Source organism: Neopelma chrysocephalum, unplaced genomic scaffold (genome assembly GCF_003984885.1).
Source record: "Neopelma chrysocephalum unplaced genomic scaffold, ASM398488v2 Primary Assembly neopelma1_94, whole genome shotgun sequence".
Lineage (NCBI taxonomy): Eukaryota > Metazoa > Chordata > Aves > Passeriformes > Pipridae > Neopelma > Neopelma chrysocephalum.
Window position 1 is genome coordinate 4039732 of NW_020897756.1, and position 20609 is coordinate 4060340.

General features: G+C 49.7%; 1 protein-coding gene across 1 annotated transcript in view; it reads left to right on the forward strand.

Moving 5' to 3' along the window:
- The first annotated feature begins 3203 nt into the window (after nucleotides 1–3203).
- LOC113972629 (TOX high mobility group box family member 2-like) overlaps nucleotides 3204–20609 on the forward strand; it is a 155331-nt gene continuing 137925 nt past the window's right edge. The window contains 2 exon segments of the mRNA XM_027693919.1: nucleotides 3204–3230; nucleotides 3232–3306. Coding sequence (XP_027549720.1) covers nucleotides 3204–3230; nucleotides 3232–3306 — 102 coding nt within the window.

Consider the following 20609-nt stretch of genomic DNA (forward strand, 5'->3'; position numbering starts at 1 on the left):
TGCTGTTTCTGTTCCAGGGCTAATGTTAGGCATGAAATGTGAGTTGTCATGTTGGGAGCTCCTCTTTCAACGACCTGACCAAAGCAGCTACAAATGCTCTGGGGTTTGTGAGGAGTCAGTTGGGAAAAGAACAAAAGGACTGGGATCTTTCCCTGTCTGTGTTTAGCTGCTCGGTTTGGCCTTGCTGGGAATGCTGTGGCTCAGCTGGTGTCACTGGCTCTCTTCAGCCATCCCAGACCTTTCCTTTCACCTTTGGATGCTTGGCCAAACCTCAAGGCCTTGATCACAACATGCCCTGAGGAAATGTCCCCATCTTTCTTATAAGCCCCCTTTAGGCACTGGGAGGGGCTCTAAGGTCTCCCTGGAGTATTCTCTTCTCCAGGCTGGACAATCCCAGCTCTCCCAGCCCGTCTCCAAAGCACAGGTGCTCCAGCCCTGGCAGCATCTCCATGGTCCACTGCTGATCCTATGCAGAGAGGGACACCAAAGTGTTAGAGGAGAGCAGGGATTCAGCCAAACCTGCATCTCCTGGTAGACCTCCACTTGCTCCACAGCACAGGCACCAAAGTGCCACAGGGACAAAACACATTGAAATGTGGGTAAAAACAGGCTGAAGGAGGATTCAGCAGCGGGTACAAATTGGAGGCTTCCTGAACACATGGTGAGGCTGGATAGGTTCCCCCTGGGGCAGCAGGAGCTGCTGATCCATGGGCAGAGAACTGTGGAGGCTGGAGACACCTCGTTCCCCAGGCCCTGGGCAGGGAGGATGCTCAGGATGATGCTCAGCTCCCCTGGGTCATCTTCTTCTGACAGTCTGACGAGGAGAAGCAGCACTGAAGACATGAGGTGAGCTGTGAGAACATTCATCTGATGAAGAGTGTTTCCTCTGCCAGCTTCCCTCAGCATATATATATATATAATATATATATGTATATAAAAGCATTCTGGATATTAATAGCAATAACACTTTGTGACAACGGGTGTTTCAGATCAGTCTCTGTTTGAGGTCTAACGGAGGCACACGAATGTGCAAAGTTTGACAGGGCTGATTGTTGCAAATCTGAAGAGGCATTAAGAAAACAGAGAAAAATAAGCTTTTAAATGGTCTGAAAGGGATCGTTGGGGTGTCTCTGGCACTGCAAAGAAATTGGGTTGTATCTGCCAGGGAGATGCTGCACGTTTGGTGATGAAATGTGTTAATTTTTGTGGGAAACAACAGAATTAAATCCTGCTTTTAGTGGAAAAGCCAGTTCAGCCTTAACTGCAAAGCTGCTAGCAATGACTCCACAATATATGAAATATAATAATTATGATAATTAATAAAGATAATAATACAGTAAAACCTTGCTAATGACTCAGAGGCTGCTTACTAATTACTGAATTTTGTGGATAAACAAGCCAGAATAATGCATCATAAAATACACTTTGTTCCATTATTTTGACAACTCTCATTTAGTTTTAATTATTTATACTTCATAATATACCAGTCACTCTGCTTGGGAGGGTTTTACAAAAATAATGAAGCTCTAATAATGTGACATGTCAGTTCAGTATTTGCTGAAACAGGGAGAGAGGGAAACCAGTCCTTTCTGGGTGTGTGTAAATCAGGAAGGGCACAGATCAGCTGAGAACAGATATTCAAAGTTTTAATGCAAAATATTATACATCTCTGTAATGCCTTTGACCTGGAGCCCTGGAGCAGCTTGCCTGGTGGAGAACTCCCCCAAGCCGACCTGCTTTGCTGCTGAATGGAGAGGGATCGATGCTGATTCTCCACAAAAATCATAGTGTTCGAAAAATAATAATAAATGTGAAGCAGTTTTTGTGCCCAAGTCAATTTTTATCCTTAAATCAATTTTTTTCCACCATCACGAGGGCTGAAAGCTTGTTTTTAATTTAAATGAGAGCTACGATTTTTACATAATCACTTGATTCCTGGAGCTGGCATTCCCTCGAAACCCCAGCCCGCCTCCCCCTTCCTTGAATTTGGCAGGAGTTGGCCACGCTTTTGCAATGAAAGACGCTCGTGGAAGAACTCAGCATTTATTTAGCTCAGCTTTCCAGCTACAGAGAGTCCTGTAGGGTGCACATGGCAAATTTGCCTTCGGAGTCATGAGGTTCTTAAAAAAATAAATATATAAACAAACCCATTTCTAGCGGAGGTTTGCCAGAAAACTGACTCCATCAGTCCTGTGAGCTCTCTGGGAGCTTATGGATCGGCCGCCGTAACTTTCAAGCGTTCCCCTCTATCTGGGAATGGGATAACGTACTGCAAAAACACTCCGGATATAATATTCTCCCCCACCGGGCCGGTTCTCTAAAGGGATCTGTTGTGAGATGTTGGAAGGGAGCGGGAAAGCGAGGAAGGGAGACCCCTGCGCGTCCAGCCTGTTCCCCCTCCCCTGTTCCACCCTCCCTCCCCACGGCCACATTTGGGGGTTCCATTCTGCTGTGCCCTGCGAGTCCCGGCCCGCGGGAGTTGGATGGCAGAGAGGGTGGCCATGGATGGGTGCTGCCTTCCAGCAGCAGGGTCCATAAAGACGGGAGCGTTGGAAATCCGGGTGGTGGGAGAAGGCGGCTCTCCGAGCCTTGGGGAGCCGATGCCAGGTGCAAAGGCTGGGGCTGGCTGTTCCCTCCGGGGTGGGAGAGCGCGTGGGGAGGGCGCTTCCAGAAACGGTGCACTTAGGGGCTCCAAGCCTATTGGGGGTCCCTAATGGGGTCCTATTTAGGGCGCTGCAGAGCATCCTTCACCGGCGGGTGGGCGCCAGGTGCGGAGGGAAGCGCTGGGCACCGTCCTGTGTCGGGAGAGGGCACACCGGGCACGGCGCTCCGGTGCGGGCTGCGGGGGGGGATGGAGGGGGGCACACAAAATGTGACAGGAGGAGCGGGAAGCGGCGTCGCTGTTTCAACCTCCCCCTCGCCGGGGCGCCCGGGCACGGGCGAGAGGGGCCGCACCGGGCCGGCTCCGAGGGGGCTCCATCCCTTCTGCCCCAGCCCGGGAGGAGCCGCCCGGCCCCGCCGCGAACAATAGCGGCCCCGGCGCGGGGCGGTGCGGAGCGGGGCGGGCCGGGGGCCGCCGCCCGCCCCCCCTGCGCCGCCGCCCGCCCTCTCCCCGCCCTCTCCCCGCGCCAGAGGCACCGCCGCCGCCGCAGCCGGGTCCATGCCCGCTGGAGCCCCCGCCTGCCGCCGCCCGCAGCCCCGGCATGGACGTTCGGTTCTACCCCTCCGCCCCCCCCCGCCGTGGGCTCCCTGCCCGGCGCAGACCCCACTTGCCTCGGCCCGCTGGATTATTATCACTGCAACAAGGTACCGGCGCGGGGGGTCCCCCCCCGGGGGGGCGGCCGCGCTCCCCGTCCCGCCGCTGCTCCGCGGGGAGAAGGGGCAGGAAAGTGCCGGCGGCGCCGGGCTCCGGCGGGAGGGAATTTTGAAAGTGGTCTGGGAGAGGAGAGGGGGGAGCCCGAGCCCGGGGCGCTGCTCGGCGGGGCGGGCCGGGAGCGGAGCGCGGGGGGAGCGGGTGTCGGTGTGTCCGTGCCGGGCTCGTTTAACCTTCTCCGTTCCGGGGGCGCTCGGCCCGGAGCGATGCGCGGGCTGGGGGGGGGCGGGGGGGTTGGTGGTGGTTGTTGCGTTTGTTGTCGGGTACTTTTTTCCTGTTGTTCTTCGCCGTGTTGTTGTTTTGCACCTTCTTCGCAAGCCGGGTCGCGGCTCCTCCCGAGCGGGGGCTCTGGCCCCCGCCTCCGTCCCCCCACCTGCCTGCGCGCCCGCGGAGGAGACACCCAGCCCTGGGGGGTGAGGGTGTCTGTGTGCCTCCCCAGACCCACAGCGCGGCGGCGAGACCTCCCTAACCCACATTTCCCCCGCTCGCTGCAGCTGCAAAGCGAAGCACCCTCCTCTTGTAACGGGAGAGGGATGCGCAGGGGATATTTGAGAGCGCGGAGGTGCTGTAGGAAATTTCCTTCATCCTAGAAAAGGCGAAGCGGAGGGGATAGATGCTCCTTCAGGGATAAGGAGTTCTCTGCTAGTATCGTCTTCCTTGGTGTGGGTAAACAGCGCTGATGTTTCAGCTACAAAGCCGTGGGATACGGATCCCTTTGGAGGGAGGGGGATCACCCGAGACAGAATCCTTGCTGCCTCCCGGGCCAAATTCGGGTAATTGTTTTGAAAAAGTTAATAAGGGAGAAAATACTTTCCTGCATTGGGACGGCAGCTCAGGATGCTCTCGGCTCATTTCAGTGTTGTGTTAGTTTGTGATCAAACTCTTTCGACAGAAGCAGAGGGAAACCTGCGTGGCTTTCCAGACACGGCAAATTAGTCTTTATGTGTCAGGGTATGTATTTAACTGTTCTCCGCCACTTGGGTTATTTATATCTTTTTATTAAGTTGTAGCAAACCTAATAGTTCTCATTTATTTCGAGATGCCAGATTACGCACAAAGGAAACAACTTTCGTTGTTTTCGCCTGTATCCGCATGCCGCCCGTTTCAAACTGGTTTATTATCATTGCCGTTGCTCTTAAAATGCTAAATATGCTCTTAAAATACTTAACGAGAGCTGGGTCACCTGGGAGCAGGACACCCGTGCCACTGAAACATCAGCCCGCGGTGTGTGAAAGCCGAAATCTGGGATCATGTGAGCGTGTGCCACTGGGAACTGCGGCTGCCCTCGAATCCTGCTGGCTTTAGGAGCTCGATTTTACCAAGAAGTTGTTAGATGTCAGCATGGTTTTAGTTTGCCGTCCAGCGTTCCGTGCCGGAGCCGGGGCTGGCGGCCGTGCCCGCAGCGCCTCAGCCCCGTGCCCCGGGGCTCGGTGGTCCCGTGTGCCCCCGGCAGTGCCCACCCGAGCCTTGGGGCACGGGGCCCCTCGTCGTGAGCTCATCCGTGGCCTGAATCCCTGAGATTAGTCCCGGATTAGGCGGTCGCAATTGATGCGCTGCGGCCGGGAGGCTGCGGGGAATCGCCTCCTCTGCGTCTGCAGCGAGCTCAGCCCGGGCGGGCGAGCGGGTGCGATGGGTGCTGGTGCCGGCCAGGGTGGATGGGACACCGGAGAGGAGCACCCCAGGTACTGACCACTGCCACCAGATGCTGCTGTTGTCACTGCTACGGAGGATCTTAAGGCAGCGGGAGAAGAAAGGAAGTGACTTACCCTTTGCTGATATTCAGGGCGCTTTTTTTTTTCCTCCCCCCCCCCTTTCTTTTCTGAGTTATCAAATGACATTTGCTTATGCACAGCCGTGCACGTTTGTCTGTGGGATGAGGCTGCTGGAAGGAAGCCAGAGACGAAATGGTTGACTTTGTTTTCCCGGCCGAGTGCAGGTATAAGGGTTGTAACTTTGGCGTCAAACCGTGGAGCGGGTGGTGGTGGCTCCTGCTGCCTTTGCTCTGGAGAACTCCGGCTGGTGTGGGGTGGGATGCCACCAAGGATCACCCACAGCACACTGTTATCTTGTGCCTGCCACGGAGAGCACTGCCTGAGCTCTCCTGCTTCTCGCAGCCACACGGGATACTCTGGGAAACTCCAGAACCTCACACCAGTCCCAATCCCATCGCTCCTGCCTGGTGCTGGCAGCTCAGCTCAGAGCTGGGCTAGAACAGTGTCTGCCTCAAAGCATTTCCACTTCATAAAGCTCCAGAGGAGGGTAGGGTGGACTGGAAAAATCAGAAGTTCTCCCACTATCGCATGCAGATATCCTGGATAAAACCCATCTCTAGGAAGGACCCTCGGTGAGGAGCATTTACAGGCCCTTCGCTGTCTTCTGCTTGGCTGAGTTTAGGGAAGGGCTCTAAAACCTTTTGATTTAAAGGATTTGTTGTGTTCAGGTTCACCTTTTTTTTTTTTTTTTGTTCCAAAGGGCTGCTTCATTTATTTATTTATTTGGGGAGAGGCAGTGAGGCTGGGAAGGACTGTGCCGTGTCACTGTGCATAAATAACTCACTGGGAGGACAGCAGAGCCCTGCCCATCGCTGTGAGCTGCTGTGGAGATGTGCCTGAGCCCAGAGCATCCTGAAATGTTAATGGAATTGTTTTGTGCACTTACTGGACGTGATATAGTTTTACTGGGAGGTCTCCCATCCCACCTGTGCCCTGCAAATAAGCCACAATTTCTCTTTGCAGCTACAGAGGGCCCTATTGCACATCAGCATTTCCATTTCTGAAAGGACAAGGGATGTTTAGAAGGATAATGAAATGGGAATGTATGTTCAGTCAGGGCCACCCCCGAAAGGGGGTATTTGCACCTTTTCTTTAACCGCTTCCCCAGCATCCCTGTTTTCCCTCGAAGGACTGGCCACTGGGAGTGGGATGGAGGGGGTAGCAAGGGATTGGACACCCATGAGTGGATAATGGGATCCCTCCCACCCTGTCGGGCAGGGTGAGAAGGAGCCTCCCCCACTGCTGCCTGTGTTTGGTGAGGAGTTCTGATGCATCGGGAATACCGGTGGCACCAAGGCAGGGGAAAAGGGCTCCCCGTGTAAAGCAGTCCCTGTCACCTGATCCTGCAGGGAGCAGCCTGCCATGGCAGCTGGGAAGTGGAGCCAACCCCAAACTTCCTGGTGCTCGCAGACTGGAGGACTGATGCTCCTTGGCAGGATTTTTAGGACTGGAGTGGCTCAGTGCAAGGTGTGGGGGTGATGAGGAGCAGCACCTTCCCAGAGCCACCCCGAAGGACCCCGCTGTGAGGAGTATTTCCCACGCCGATGACAACCTCTCGCCTCCTTCCCGTGAGCTGCATCCAGGACCTGCTCCAGCACTGGGACTGCACAGCAGGAACATGTCTTGTGTCTGCACAGTGGCCACGAGGGACTGGGGATGTTCAGCTGAAAGTGGTACTGTCTGTGCAAGGAGCCCTCGTCCAGACCGCGACACCCGTCTGTGTCATCGGCCACCTGAACCCTGCTGAAGGAAACACTTACCTCTCTTTTGGATTCCTCATTTAAATCTGGGTCTAAATCCCCTTTTTCTGTTCCCTCTGGCCTTTTTCCTGGGGCATTGGTGTCTGCTGCAGACCCCCTCGTGCTCCCTTGCCGTGAAAGTGGAGCTCTCACAGGATATCAGGCTGCCCGTGTGTTGTGATGGTGTTGTTAAGTAAGAGGCAGCGTGTTCCTGCACCACCTAAGGGCATTTTTGGTCTATGGTGGGGTATTTTCACATCCCTCTAGTTGCTTCAAGAAAATTTGGGGATTTTTTTCCCAGTTAAGCTCTAGAGAGACTCTTCAGCTGTACTTCACAATAAGTAAACCATGGGAAAAAACACAGTTCAGTAACACCGGGGCTCGTTTTGCTCTTAGCAGAGCTTTAGCAACGGCGTGCTGGCTGACATACCAGCAAGGAAGGATTTTCCCAGATCCTAAATTGTGTGTGTGAGTCCACAGAGTACAGGAGGGAGTTTTTCCTTCTCAGCTCAGGAAAAATTGCCTTGACAAGGGAGGCACATGGCAGGAATCTTGCCCGAGCACAGTACCCTGTGCTCTTTCACACTGGGTGTGCAGTGATGCTGTGATGCAGGAGGAGTGATCCTGCTGCCTGCTCCCCAGGGGCATCTTTGGGGAGTGAATTAACATCTCTCTATTCTTCCTGCAGAAGTATATTTAAATATAAATTCTTTGTACTGCTTCTGGTGTTACAATGACCAGTGCACGGTGCCCAGTTTCCACCGAGGGCAAGGATTGATTGATGGGGAGGAGGAGGATCCAGCCTGGGAATGCTGAATCCTTGCAGAGCAGGCACACTCCTGTCATCCTGGAGGTGCCTGTGGTGCTTGGGAATGCTGGGGAGCCCTGTTAACCCTGCAGCATTTCTCTAGGATTAAACAGCATCATCAAACCTTTTCCTGGATCTTTCTGGTAGGACTCTCTGTCTTTGCATCTCCAAACACACCCTCTGTCTTGCAAAAACTATTTTGCCAATACACCATCATAAATTATGGATAATTAAAATCTACTAGTCATGGGATGAGTATTAATCTGCAACCAATGCTCTCTTCTTCTTTTAAGAACCCTTCAGAAATGGGATCTGAGCTGCTGGTATGAGCCTGGGTCAATGTAGCAAATGCATTTCTGTGGAACATTCTGTTTTGACTTTCACAATAAATTGTACATTGCAGTGATAAACATGGTCCCTTTTTCCTTGTTCCAGAACAGCTTTGCCATTCTGGAAGATAAAATATATTCTTTTCCCTTTCTACTTTCGAAGCCAACTCTGTTTTGAAGTAACATAAATCTTTCTTTGGAGATGGAGGGTTTTGGATGGAGAACAAAGTCCAGCAGATTTTTAATTTGAGGCCCATCTCATTCTCATTTGGCAGGCAGCTCCTGTTCATTTGCAAATGTGGATTTTTTTTTAAGCCTTGAATATGGGCAAGAGCTTCCTCTGAAAAGTGGTTGAGCTGCTCAGTGGGACAACCCTGTGTTCTCTGGAGCTGTCTCTGGTGGGTTGTGAGCAGAAAATGTTTGAAGCTCCATTGTGCCTTGGGCTTTAAGTCAGGGATTGGGAGCTAAGTAATGAATGTCCATCCATTCATAGAAATTGTTGTTCTCTCTGCATGTGCAGAGGGAGGGCTTTAATCTGGTTGTTTTTGGAACATTGTGAGATGTTTTGAAGACTGGTCTGACTTGTATATAACAACATGTTTGTTGAGGCTGGTTCTGAATGACCTTGTCAAGGGCCTGATCCACAGCAGTAGAGGCACCGAGAGACCAAAAATTCAGGATCAAAACTGTACAAGTTTCTCTGATTTATTTGTGATTCTTCAAATCAATGATAAACATTGTCCTCTACACCAGTGGTCCAAAGCCTATGGGTGTTATGCCACTATAACTGTGGGGTAAATCCACAAACAGCTCTGGACTCGGACATCTGAGCTTGCAGTAGGTGCTGGGATCAGTTTGTGCATCCCTAATGGAGAAAACTTCTTGTTCACAAATTGCATTTTGCTTGTAACACACCAGAGCATCCTATAGCTTGGATAGTGCATTGCTGATCCTCATGCCAGGGCAGGGGGAGAGCACCTGGGACAGAGCCCTTCCAGCTCTTGCTCGTTGTAAAGATGGGCAGTGCCAGCCCTTTTCCCGGTGGTTGTTGTCACCATTGTGATATTTCTGCAGCATTTGAAGAAAAATGTTTTATTTTCATTCTGCCTTCACTTTGCATCTCTGCTGGTGGATCCAAGGAGCGGGAGGTGAGGATGCTCCACCGGGACTGGCCCCACTGGGCGGGGGGAGTGTGATCCCCTCGAGGGGCACAGTTTTTCCCTGTTACCTTTGTACTCCTCTGTTGTTTTACAAAACGAGCTCTAAATGCTTTTACCATAAGTTGGGTTATATCTCGCAGCATAAATGAAGCATATAATTGTGTTTTCCTAACAGCTCTACATTAAAAATAAGTTATTGTGTTGCTAATGTGTTTTCCTTGACAATTTTCCATCCGGTGAGTGCAAGGCTTCTGTCTGAACTGTCGTTTACCACCACCTCTGCCTCTTCTTGATGTCTTACTCAGTGTTTCTCAAGTCAGGGTAAAGTGTTAGAGTGATTAGAGCTTTCAGACTATTAATTCCTAATTGGAGGTTTAAGCTCTAATGTTCCACCTTTGTGATTTTATACACCTGTTTTAATATAATTAAATTATATAGTACGTAATATATATTCTGTAATACTGTACATAAATTATATATAACATACTATATGCTATATTCTATAGTATATATAAATGATATGTATGCTCTGATCTATATTATAAATTATGTATTATATGTAATAGTCAATATACACTATATTATTCTATATATTATATAAAATATGTTATATAGAATATATTATATAAAATACATATTATATATAATTATATAATACATATAATATATAATTATAGTGTATAGTCAGTTCAGCTTCAGGGGGGAGAAATCTCCCAACACAACTTACTGAAGCAAACACTGATCAAACCACTCTTAAAAAAATACAAATAAAGTGATAGAAAACAGCATTAAATTGCCTGATTTTGCACTTAAATGACCAGATTTAAATATAGTAATTGTCTGCCTCCCCTCCACCTCTTCCTATTGTTTCCCTCTGGAGGTTTTGTTCTGATGGATGCCATTTCTTCTCTGAGAAATGGCCCTGGCTGCCGTGCTGCTGCAGGGGAAATCTTTGCATTATGCCACAGAATTTCTCTCCTCCACCACCATCTTTTGCATAGATTGCTTGACCTCTGCAGATATAATTAAATCTCTTCCTGACGACTGTGCGGTTGCAGCTCAGCTCGGTGGTGAAGGGAGCTGGGAGGGAAGTGCTAACGGGGGCCCTGGACCAGGAATTGTTCCTGTGGAGAGATTATTTGAGCACTGGTTTGTGCTGTTGCTGCACGTGGCTTCTGAGGACCCTGATCTGCAGGAATCGGGTGAGTCTTGGTCCGAGGCAGTTCCTTGACTCTAATTCTGGCCTGGACCTGGACACGGGAGGCAGGATTGTGCCAGTGTTTAAAATGTAGATGTTTGAATTTTTTTCTGTTGGTTTAAGGACTCAGCCTCTTGCTCTCGTGCTGCCTCGTTTTTTTTTCAGTGTTTTTAAGGATCTCGTGACTTGGCAGGAGCTGGACAATGGGGGTGGCAGTACAGGGACCTGTTCCCCAGCAGGGTGGCTGCAGAACTTGCTTCTCCCCGCTCCCGATGTGCATCTTTTTCCAGGCAGCAGAGACCCCCCTGTCCTGCGGAGGAGGTCTGGGACAGCCCTGGCTCTGTGGTGCTCAGGGGAAGGGGAGGACAAGCTCTGGGTGTGCTGCCACATGCCACCCTCCTTTCTGGTGACACTTCACTGTCGTCACTGTCACCCAGGTTGTATTTTCCCCTGCGACCCCATGGATCCCATTCCACCTTGATGATGGCAAGGAGCACTTTTTTATCAGATTAACTGGATCACATGAGCAGGTTTCTCTTCCCACAAAACCTAAGGATGACTCAGAGTTTCCATTCCCGTCTGGACTCATCAGGGAGGCACCATCCCCTTTCCCTTCGGCTGTCTGCCTGTGCACCACGATCCTCCTCTCCTCTCCTCTGCTCTCTAGAAAAAAACATCTTCCTCTTCTTCATCTTCTTCTCCATCTCCTGATTGCAGGGTGGAGCCTGCACTTGCTGGTGGTCAGGGTTGGGAGGGAAGGGCTGTGTGATGCCTCTGCCATTTATCCTCTCTGCAAAACTCTGGGTCTCAGTCTCCAGAAGCTCATTTTGGGCACCCCAGAAGTATTTTATGAATAATTTGAGCCATCCCGAGCACTGAACATTCATTGCAGCAGATCTGGGTCCTTGGAGAAGTGCAAGCAGAGCACAGGGCATCCCAGAAGTCTCTTCTTTTCCTAAGATGCAGATCTCCACTTTTATACGTGTGTATGAGCTTCACCTTTCCAGCCAGGTTTACCCAGTTAATGCCCTGAACATCTCCTCCCTCTGCCTGGGAAGGTGGTAGGTGAGGACACCCAACATAAGAAGGATGTGGAGTTGCTGTAGTGACTCCAGAGGAGGCCGTGAAGATGCTGGAAGGGCTGGAGCCCCTCTGCTCTGGAGCCAGGCTGGGAGAGCTGGGGGTGCTCACCTGGAGAAGGGAAGTCTCCAGGGAGACCTTAGAACCCCTTCCAGGGCCTAAAGGGGCTCCAAGAGAGCTGGAGAGGGACTGGGGACAAGGGATGGAGTGACAGGACAAAGGGAATGGCTTCCCACTGCCAGAGGGCAGGGTTAGATGGGATATTGGGAAAGGATTCTTTGCTGTGAGGGTGGTGAGGCCCTGGCACCTGTGGCTGCCCCATCCCTGGAAGTGTTCAAAGCCAGGTTAGATGAGGTTTGGAGCAACCTGGGCTAGTGGAAGGTGTCCCTGCCCACGGCAGAGGGTGGAACTTGGTGCTCTTTAATGTTCTTTTCAGCCAAACCATTCTATGATTTTGTGTCATCGCTTACAGTTACTGAACCCTAAATTTTTTTTCTCTGTCAGTAACAGTTCAGATCCACTCCCTGTTTCTCACTTTTCATGGGTACTTCTGTGAACAAAGGGTTTTTATACAGTGAGCCATCTCAGCAGAGTGTGCCTGCAATGGAAGAATGATGTATTTTAGGGGAATTACATCTCTAGTCGCTCATGTCAGAAGAGGGACAGCGTGCCCTGGAGTCCTTAACAAAAAGAAAAGAAACTTTGACGGTGTGGAAATCAAATTTATGAAAACTTCAGGGGAAGTTTTGTATGGAAACATTTAATTGAATTATCTTGGTTTGTCCCAACTTATGCAATGGGCACAAAAAAGCATTTGGATCTCATGTGAAGAAGAAAAAGCAGAAATACTGGGGTTGGGGGCAACATAAGACAGAGAAACTGGGGCTTGTAGCTCTGGAAAATGTTCCTCCCCCCGATAGGATCCTGCTCTGTTTGTCCATGTTCAACCCAGGGAGGCAACGTTTCCTCTGCTGCATTATCTTGTCTCTAAATAGCGTTCAAAGGAGAAGAAGAATGTGCTGTTAAAAATATCCAACTTTTGGGAATGGCTGGCAGACTTTACCACTGATAAGCGTTGTTGATTGAAGATCAAACAGCCCTTGAAGAAAAAAAACCTTCCAGCAAGCGCCATGGGTCCAACCCTGCAGCCAGACAGTGAGGTCAGGCCTCAATCTGGGGATATTTAGGGACCAGCACTGGAATTATGGTCTGGGCTCTTCTACCCCAGACTGATGTTGGCGACACAGTGGTTTAAACATGATAAGTCTGTTAAAGCTGAGAACAGCATTTATCAGATGCCAAGAAAACCAGAGTTGTGTCTGCATTACTAGGTGGTTGTTTTATTTTTATGTATATGTATATGTATATGTATATATTTATTTATTTATTTATATATTTTTAATAAATTCCCCCCACCCCCCTTAAGATAAAGAGAAAAAGCTACAGGTCATAATGTGAACTGAAGACTAGTAGTGGCATTTGTTTTTTAATTATTTGACAACCTGCATTTCTGTGTCAAGGTGGCAGATTAATAGTGGGTGGCCATCTGTTTGCAAAGCAGATAGTTCTGTCCTGGCTGTGCCAAACGATACATGTGGAGTATTTAACCGTCTGATTTAAATCAGACCAGAGTGTTGGTTTTTTGAAAACTACATTAAATGAGTTTTTCCACTTAAGAGTTGGGCTTTGAAAAGGGGAAAAATATCAAAATGGTATTTTTAGCTTCATAATCTTTCAGCCCTCTGAGTTAGTTGGCATGTAGTGGCCTTCTTTTGGGAGAGGCCACATCATGGTGGGAATGACAACATGTAGCTTCAGTCATCGGTGGAAGTGGGCTCCCAAATTTGTGTGAGAGCACCAAAGAAAGGAATACAGGCTTAAAATCATAAAATAGCTGAGGCTGGAAAAGAGCTCTGGAAGTGTATTTAAACTAATTCCAATAGCACCTTCTGGGATTGAGATGGCAGGAGAGAAAAATATCAATAGATTTGCTGCTCTGATACAGTGAGAGTCTCAGTGGTGACGGCTGCAATCAAATGCTAAATAGAAAGTTTGTAATAAAAAGGGCTTTAGTTGGAATTAATAAAATGTGAAATGCCTCGTTCCTTGGAAGACATGTGGTATTGACTGAGATTTAGAAACACATCCTGGAGGAGCAGGGATGGAGATTGCAGGCTCCAGAGCTGGCTCTGGCATCCTTTCCCTGCGTGTGTTACTGTTATTTATTTATTTATTTATTATATTTTTTTAAATTATTTTTTGCCTGGAAAGGTCACAGTGTGCAAATTTGAGAGGAAATTAGTGAAGAGCTGGAAACAAGGGCAGCCTTTTACAGAGTTATCATCTACTTCTCCCACTCTTGCACCTTCCTGCGCTGCCCATGGCATGAAATAGTCTTTAAGGTGCCTTCTAACTCAAACTGGATTCTAAAATAGGTTCTTTTATCACAGGCAAATCCAAGTTTATCATGGAAACTTTTCTGCTTGAGTTTGATTTTGAGGCCTGCTATCCAGAGATCCCCTCCACAAGCTGCATGTGAAGTCACACATACAATTCCCATTTTCAGGAAAGCATTGCTTGAATTCTTTGGGAAATGTGGATTTCAACATCCTCTTGTTTTGAGGAATTGCCTCATAATTTTCTGAAGCTCAAGTGGAGCCTCTTATTTGCCACCAGAGTTGGAAATCTTGGGTAGCTCAGAGGCAGGAAGAGCCTGCTGCTGGATCTGGGGCTTCAGTTTGTGTCACTGTCATTGTGCCATGAGCATGGGGGCAGTGCCAGCTTGGAAGGGATCCTCTGCCTGGCACAGAAAGGTCCTGAGGACGGGCTGTCTCCTTGCTTAGTGCAGTTACAGCATGAAGGCTCCAGGACCCAGGAGCTGCTGGAGCTCTTCCCATCACTGGGTCCCCAGCCTGGAGTGCTGAGGGACCAGATGTCCTCAGATCCTGTGAAATGGGGCTGGGGGTTGCTGTCCCATGCTCTGAGCCTGAGCTTCCAAAAACATGCACATGTGGTCCTTAGTGACATAAGTGGTGGGCTTGGCAGTGCTGGATCAATGGTTGGACTCAGTGATCTCAGAGGTCTTTTCCCACCTTAACGATTCTGTGATTCTTGGTGGCAAGGGTGGCACCTACAGCAGGACAGGGGCTACCTTGGCAACCTGAAACTGGTGGCCTCATCCCTTTGGCTGTTGCTGGAGCCACTAGAGAGGCCAGTGGGGAGATCCAGCCTTCCTTGGGGCTTCTGCTTTATTTGCTGGATTTGTTTTGGGATTCTTGGGCTGTCCCGTGCAGGGCCAGGAGTTGGACTTCGATGATCTTTGTGGGTTGCTTCCAACTCAGAATATTATATGATTCTGTGATAAATGTAACATCCCAGGTGCAACCCAGCAACATCCAGGCTGAGCTGACTTAAAAATGACGAAGTGAGTGCGACCGAAGGTTTCGGAGCGCGGCGCTTTGCCAGCTGATCCAGGCTCCTCAGGGCTGGTTATCCATACTTTGGGTCCCTGCTGGACACCACTGAGCCCCAGAATTAGTGGCCCTGGGGCTGGTGGAGGCTCAGCAGGAGCTGCTCAGCCCTCCCAGCTTTGCAGCCCTGTGGAACACGGCTCTCCCTCCGCTGTGTTCGTGTTGCAGGCATGACTGGAGCTCCGTGATGAAGCGGAAAGCTTCGTCCAGCAGGGGTGGGAAGGAGGTGACAAAGGAAAGTTTAATTCCCTGCTCATCTCAACCACAATTCAGGCTCTGTTTCCCTTTGCAGAGGCTTCCCCTCTCCTCCTCTCTGCCCGACTGTTGCTTCTGCTGCGTTTGTTATTTATTTTCCTCTTAGCCCGGGGGCTGCTGCGAGAGGTGTCTCTTTGCTCTGCCGGCTGTTCCTGATGCTTCCCTCTCCTTGCTAATACCAATTGTTTCTGCCAAAATCGCTGGGTGGTGTTATGTAAACCTCGAATCACACACTAACGCCCTGATCCGGGGGCTCCCAAAGGCGCTGGATCGGATTCGCCCCCGCGCCGGCTCCGCTGCCATCGGGCACGTGGTGCCAGGGGTCCCCTTGGCTCAGCACCCAGGGGGTGGGAGGGCACTGGCCATGACAACTCCAGCCATCTGAGCCACATCGCTGTTGTCACTGGGAGTTTTAGTAGGAGGCACGAAAAGCCCCTGTGAGTTGCTCAGGGCTGGGATTTGAGCTGTTTACAGAGTGCGGTACCTGCGTAGCAGAGCTTGATTTTTTTTTGGCACTGCTGGCCGGTGTTTCTGCTGGTGGGGTTGCAGCAGTGTTGGTGGGTGCTGTGGGTGGGGTTCTGTGCTGCCACTTGGTGCATCTCCACCCCATCCCTCCCCGTGATCCAGGGCAAAGCCTACCTGTGCTGCCCCTGTGCTTGCTGCCAGCCAGAAATGGGATTCCAGCTCCTGAGGCACCTTCATGGAAATACTTCAGGGTATTCCTTGGTGTTCCTTCAAGGCTTCTGGGTGGGCATTTCTTCTGTTCCAGGTAGTGTAGCCCTCCCAGTCAAACCAGTTGTTTACCTGGAAGGTAATATTAGCAAAATCTGAGTGAATTTCCACATGCTGCTTAATGTGATTTGTCAGCCAGAATTATTTAAAAAAAAAAAAAGAAAATAAGAGAGAGATCCACCATTGCTGTGTTTCCAACCTCTTCCCCATCTACTCCAGTGTTTTTGAGAGATTAAAAAGGGATTAAGTCCTGCTGAGCTGGCAGGTGATGCTGATGAATGTTTGGAGGGGATTAGGGTAAATCCTTCTGATTTAGCTCAAGATTTGAATTCATTGATAAAACTTGTCCAAGTTTTACCTCTGAAACCTCCTTTGAGCTGGTGAATCTGCAGAGGTGTAAATGAAGGCAGAACTTGTTTCTGGAGTAGAACAGCTAATAAATTAGCCTTTGTAAGGTTGATTCTGACCGCATTATCTCCCTACGCCTTCCACTAAACAACAACCAACACGTTGTCATCTTCAGTATATATGCCCCAACTCTCCAAGCTGACCCTGCTGAAAAAGATAAATTTTACACTGACCTGCGCTGTCTTACCCAAAAGGTGCCCGCAGATGATAAGATCATTATCCTTGGTGATTTCAACGCCAGAGTAGGTAAGAATTTTGAAGCCTGGAAAGGAGTATTAGGCAAGCATGGTGTTGGAAACTGCAACGATAATGGTCGACTTCTGCTAGAATTCTGTGCGGAGCAACAGTTCACCATCACCAATACTATCTTTCAGCAGAAAAATAGTCTGAAGACAACCTGGATGCACCCCAGGTCTAAGCATTGGCACCTCATTGATTATGTCTTGGTGCGACAGAGAGATGTCCGCGATGTCCTCCATACCCGCGTGATGCCCAGCGCAGAATGTCAAACAGACCATCGGCTTGTGCGCTGTAAACTCAACCTTTATCTCAAATTCAAACCCAAGAGGGGCAGTATCCCAAGGAGAAGACTCCAAGTTAACGATCTCCAATCAGCCACAGTAAGAGAAAGATTCCAGGCAAACCTTCAAACTAAGCTTGATAACCATTCCACAGATTCTGCAGTTTCCTCTCCCGAAACAATTTGGCAGCATATTAAAAGTAGCATCCTGCAATCCTCTGAAGAATCCTTAGGGTTCTCCCTCAAGAAGAACAAGGACTGGTTTGATGAAAATAATCAAGAAATCCAGGAATTGTTGAGGAAGAAGAGAACCGCCCACCAAGCACATCTTGCACTGCCTTCCTGTCACGCTAGAAAAACAGCCTTTCGTCTTGCTTGCAGCAAGCTCCAACAGAAACTCCGTGACATCCAGAACAAATGGTGGACCGATCTAGCTGCAAAAACTCAACTATGTGCAGATACAGGGGATCACAAAGGATTCTATGAGGCCCTGAAAACAGCATACGGGCCTACATACCAAGTCCAAAGCCCACTACTCAGTGCAGATGGTCAAACGCTTCTGACAGATCAAACCTCCATTCTGAATAGATGGTCTGAACACTTTCAGACTCTTTTCAGTACCAACCGTGTAGTACAAGACTCAGCAATTCAGTCCATCACACAACAACCAGTGAAATACGAATTGGATACTGCCCCCACTCTAGGAGAAACCCTCAAGGCCATACAGCAGGTGAAAATCGGCAAGGCAGCTGGGGTTGATGGAATTCCACCTGAAGTCTGGAAACATGGGGGCCTTGCACTCCATGCTAAATTTCATGAGCTTGTGGTGCGCTGTTGGGAACTAGGCGAACTACCTTCAGACCTTCGTGATGCAGTCATCATCACCTTGTATAAGAAGAAAGGTACTAAATCAGACTGTTCAAATTACCGTGGTATTACTCTGCTCTCCATTGCTGGCAAAATCTTGGCAAGAATACTCCTGAACAGACTAATACCCGCTATAGCAGAAGAAATTCTACCTGAAAGTCAGTGTGGCTTCAGAGCCAACAGGAGCACCACAGACATGATATTTGTTCTCAGACAACTGCAAGAGAAGTGTAGGGAACAGAACAAAGGTCTCTATGTAACCTTTGTCGACCTCACCAAGGCTTTCGATACTGTGAGCAGAAAAGGTCTTTGGCAGATTTTGGAACGTTTAGGTTGTCCCCCCAAGTTCCTTAAAATGATCATCTCACTTCATGAGGATCAGCACGGCCAAGTCAGATATGGCAACACACTTTCTGAGCCCTTTCTAATAAAGAATGGTGTGAAACAAGGCTGCGTTCTCGCTCCTACCCTATTCACAGTCTTTTTCAGTATGATGCTTCAAAGGGCCTCGGCAGACCTCGATGATCAGGACGGTATCTACATTCGATATCGTACTGATGGAAGCCTATTCAACCTAAGGCGACTGAAGGCCCATACTAAGACCCTAAACCATCTTGTCCGGGAGCTGCTCTATGCTGATGACGCCGCCCTTGTTGCCCACACAGAAGCAGCTCTGCAGCGTTTAACATCCTGCTTTGCAGAGGCTGCTGAGCTCTTTGGGCTGGAAGTCAGCTTAAAGAAGACAGAAGTTCTCCATCAGCCTGCACCTCAGGAAGTCCCCCACCGTCCCCACATCACCATCGGCCAGTCAGAACTCAATTCAGTCCAACAGTTTAATTACCTAGGCAGCCTCATCTCCTCAGATGGTAAGATTGATGGGGAGATAGACAATAGGTTAGCGAAGGCATACAGTGCTTTTGGAAAACTCCATAAACGAGTTTGGCGTAATAAACACTTGAAGAAAAGCACCAAGATCAGTGTTTACAGAGCCATAGTGCTGTCTACTCTTTTATATGGTTCCGAATCATGGGTCATCTACCGCCACCACCTGCGTCTCCTAGAACGCTTCCATCAACGCTGCCTCCGTACAATCCTTAACATCCATTGGTCAGACTATGTGACCAATACATCTGTTCTCGAACAGGCAGCAATCACAAGTATTGAGGCCATGCTCCTGAGAACGCAACTGCGTTGGGCAGGGCACATCTCTAGGATGAAGGACCACCGCCTCCCTAAGATCCTGCTCTATGGTGAACTTGCCACTGGCTGCCGCAAGAGAGGAGCTCCAAAGAAAAGATACAAGGACTCCCTGAAGCAACAACTCAGCCTCGGGCATATTGATCACCATAACTGGTCCACTCTGGCCTCTAATCGGGAGGCCTGGAGACAGACCATTTATAACGCTGCTGATGCTTTTGAGAAGGCACGCAGGATCACTCTTGAGGAGAAAAGACAACGCAGAAAGAATCGAACCTTGCAGAATATACCATCTAAGGAGTCTTTCTGCTGTGTCTTTTGCAACCGGACTTGCCTTTCTCGTATTGGCCTTTTTAGCCACCAACGCGCTTGCATGAAAAATGGGTAGAGCCCTTCCCAAATCTTCGTTCGCGAAGCCTAGCCATGATGTAAGGTTGATGAAGTCTTAAGGTAACTGTACATCTCTTCCCCTTGCAGTGTCCAGTTAATCCACACTGCCACAGAATTAAAGGATGCCCAGACTGGCTCCTTGGCTGGGGGAAACTGGCCTGATGCTCCTGCAGCATCAAAACGGGGCTGTGAGATGCAACAACCAACCTGCATGTGCAGGACACTGTTTTCATGTGTCACTTGAGTTTCAGCTAAAAAATGTCATTTCTCAAACTAGGGATGAAGTGGAACAGACACAGCCATGAATTGGGGTTCAGGGGCTGCATCCAACCAAGGCTGTCTTGGTGTCCTGGCCACTGTATTTCTTCTGTGGTGGCATTGCTGTGGGACTGGAGGTTAAAAAGGATGTTCTTGGCAGCCTCCAGCAGCTGTTGGACCTTCTGGTGTGTCTGCGTGGGTCCTATGGCAGGGGTACAGGGGTGGTGGGATGGTCTAGTGGAAGGTGTCCCTGCCCATGGCAGAGGGGTTGGAACTGGATGATCTTTAAGGTCCCTTCCAGCCCAGACCATTCTGTGATTGTGTGACACCAGAGCGTGTTCCTGTAAGGTGCCCCAGCATCCAAAAGGTTGTGCTCAGAGGGGCACTGAAAGCTGCAGTGATGCCATCTGGGCTGAGGACCAGTGCTGTGACTGGCAGCAGCAGCATGTACTGCCCTGTGCTGGGCACTGTGCTGGGGCTGCAGGACAGGATTGCAGTTCCAAGGATATAATCTGCACAGGGCTCACTGAGCAACAGTTGTGGTGGGAGAAATAGTCTTCACTTCTTCTCCTCTGTGCTGCACCTGGTCAAATAAAATCCTTGAGGAGCAGGAAGTCCTGCTGGGAGCACAGGGATGCAGTGATGGAGCCTCCACCCTGGGAGAGCTTTATAAAGCAGGGCATGACATTGCTGCTGGAGCTCTGCACTGCCATGGCATCCATGGGAGATGACAGGGCAGAGAGCACAAAGCTTTGTGCAGTCCCACTTGGGTGTTTTTGGCGAAGATCTCCCACCTGCCACCCTGTTTGGAGCCCTTCTCCCAGGACTGCTCATGCCAGAGGGCTGCAGCACGGCTTGGGCATCTCAGGATTTCATCCCACCTGCAAACCTGTGCCCTCTTCGGCTCCAAGTTTCCCTGCATAGAAAGAACCCCTGGAATGGTAACAGTGGCAGCTTTGGGGTGCTTCCCAGAAGGTGACCAGGTATGTTTGTGCTCCTTAATAAATCTGACATTTAAAAATCACCTTGGTGCTCATCAAGTTGCCCCGTGGA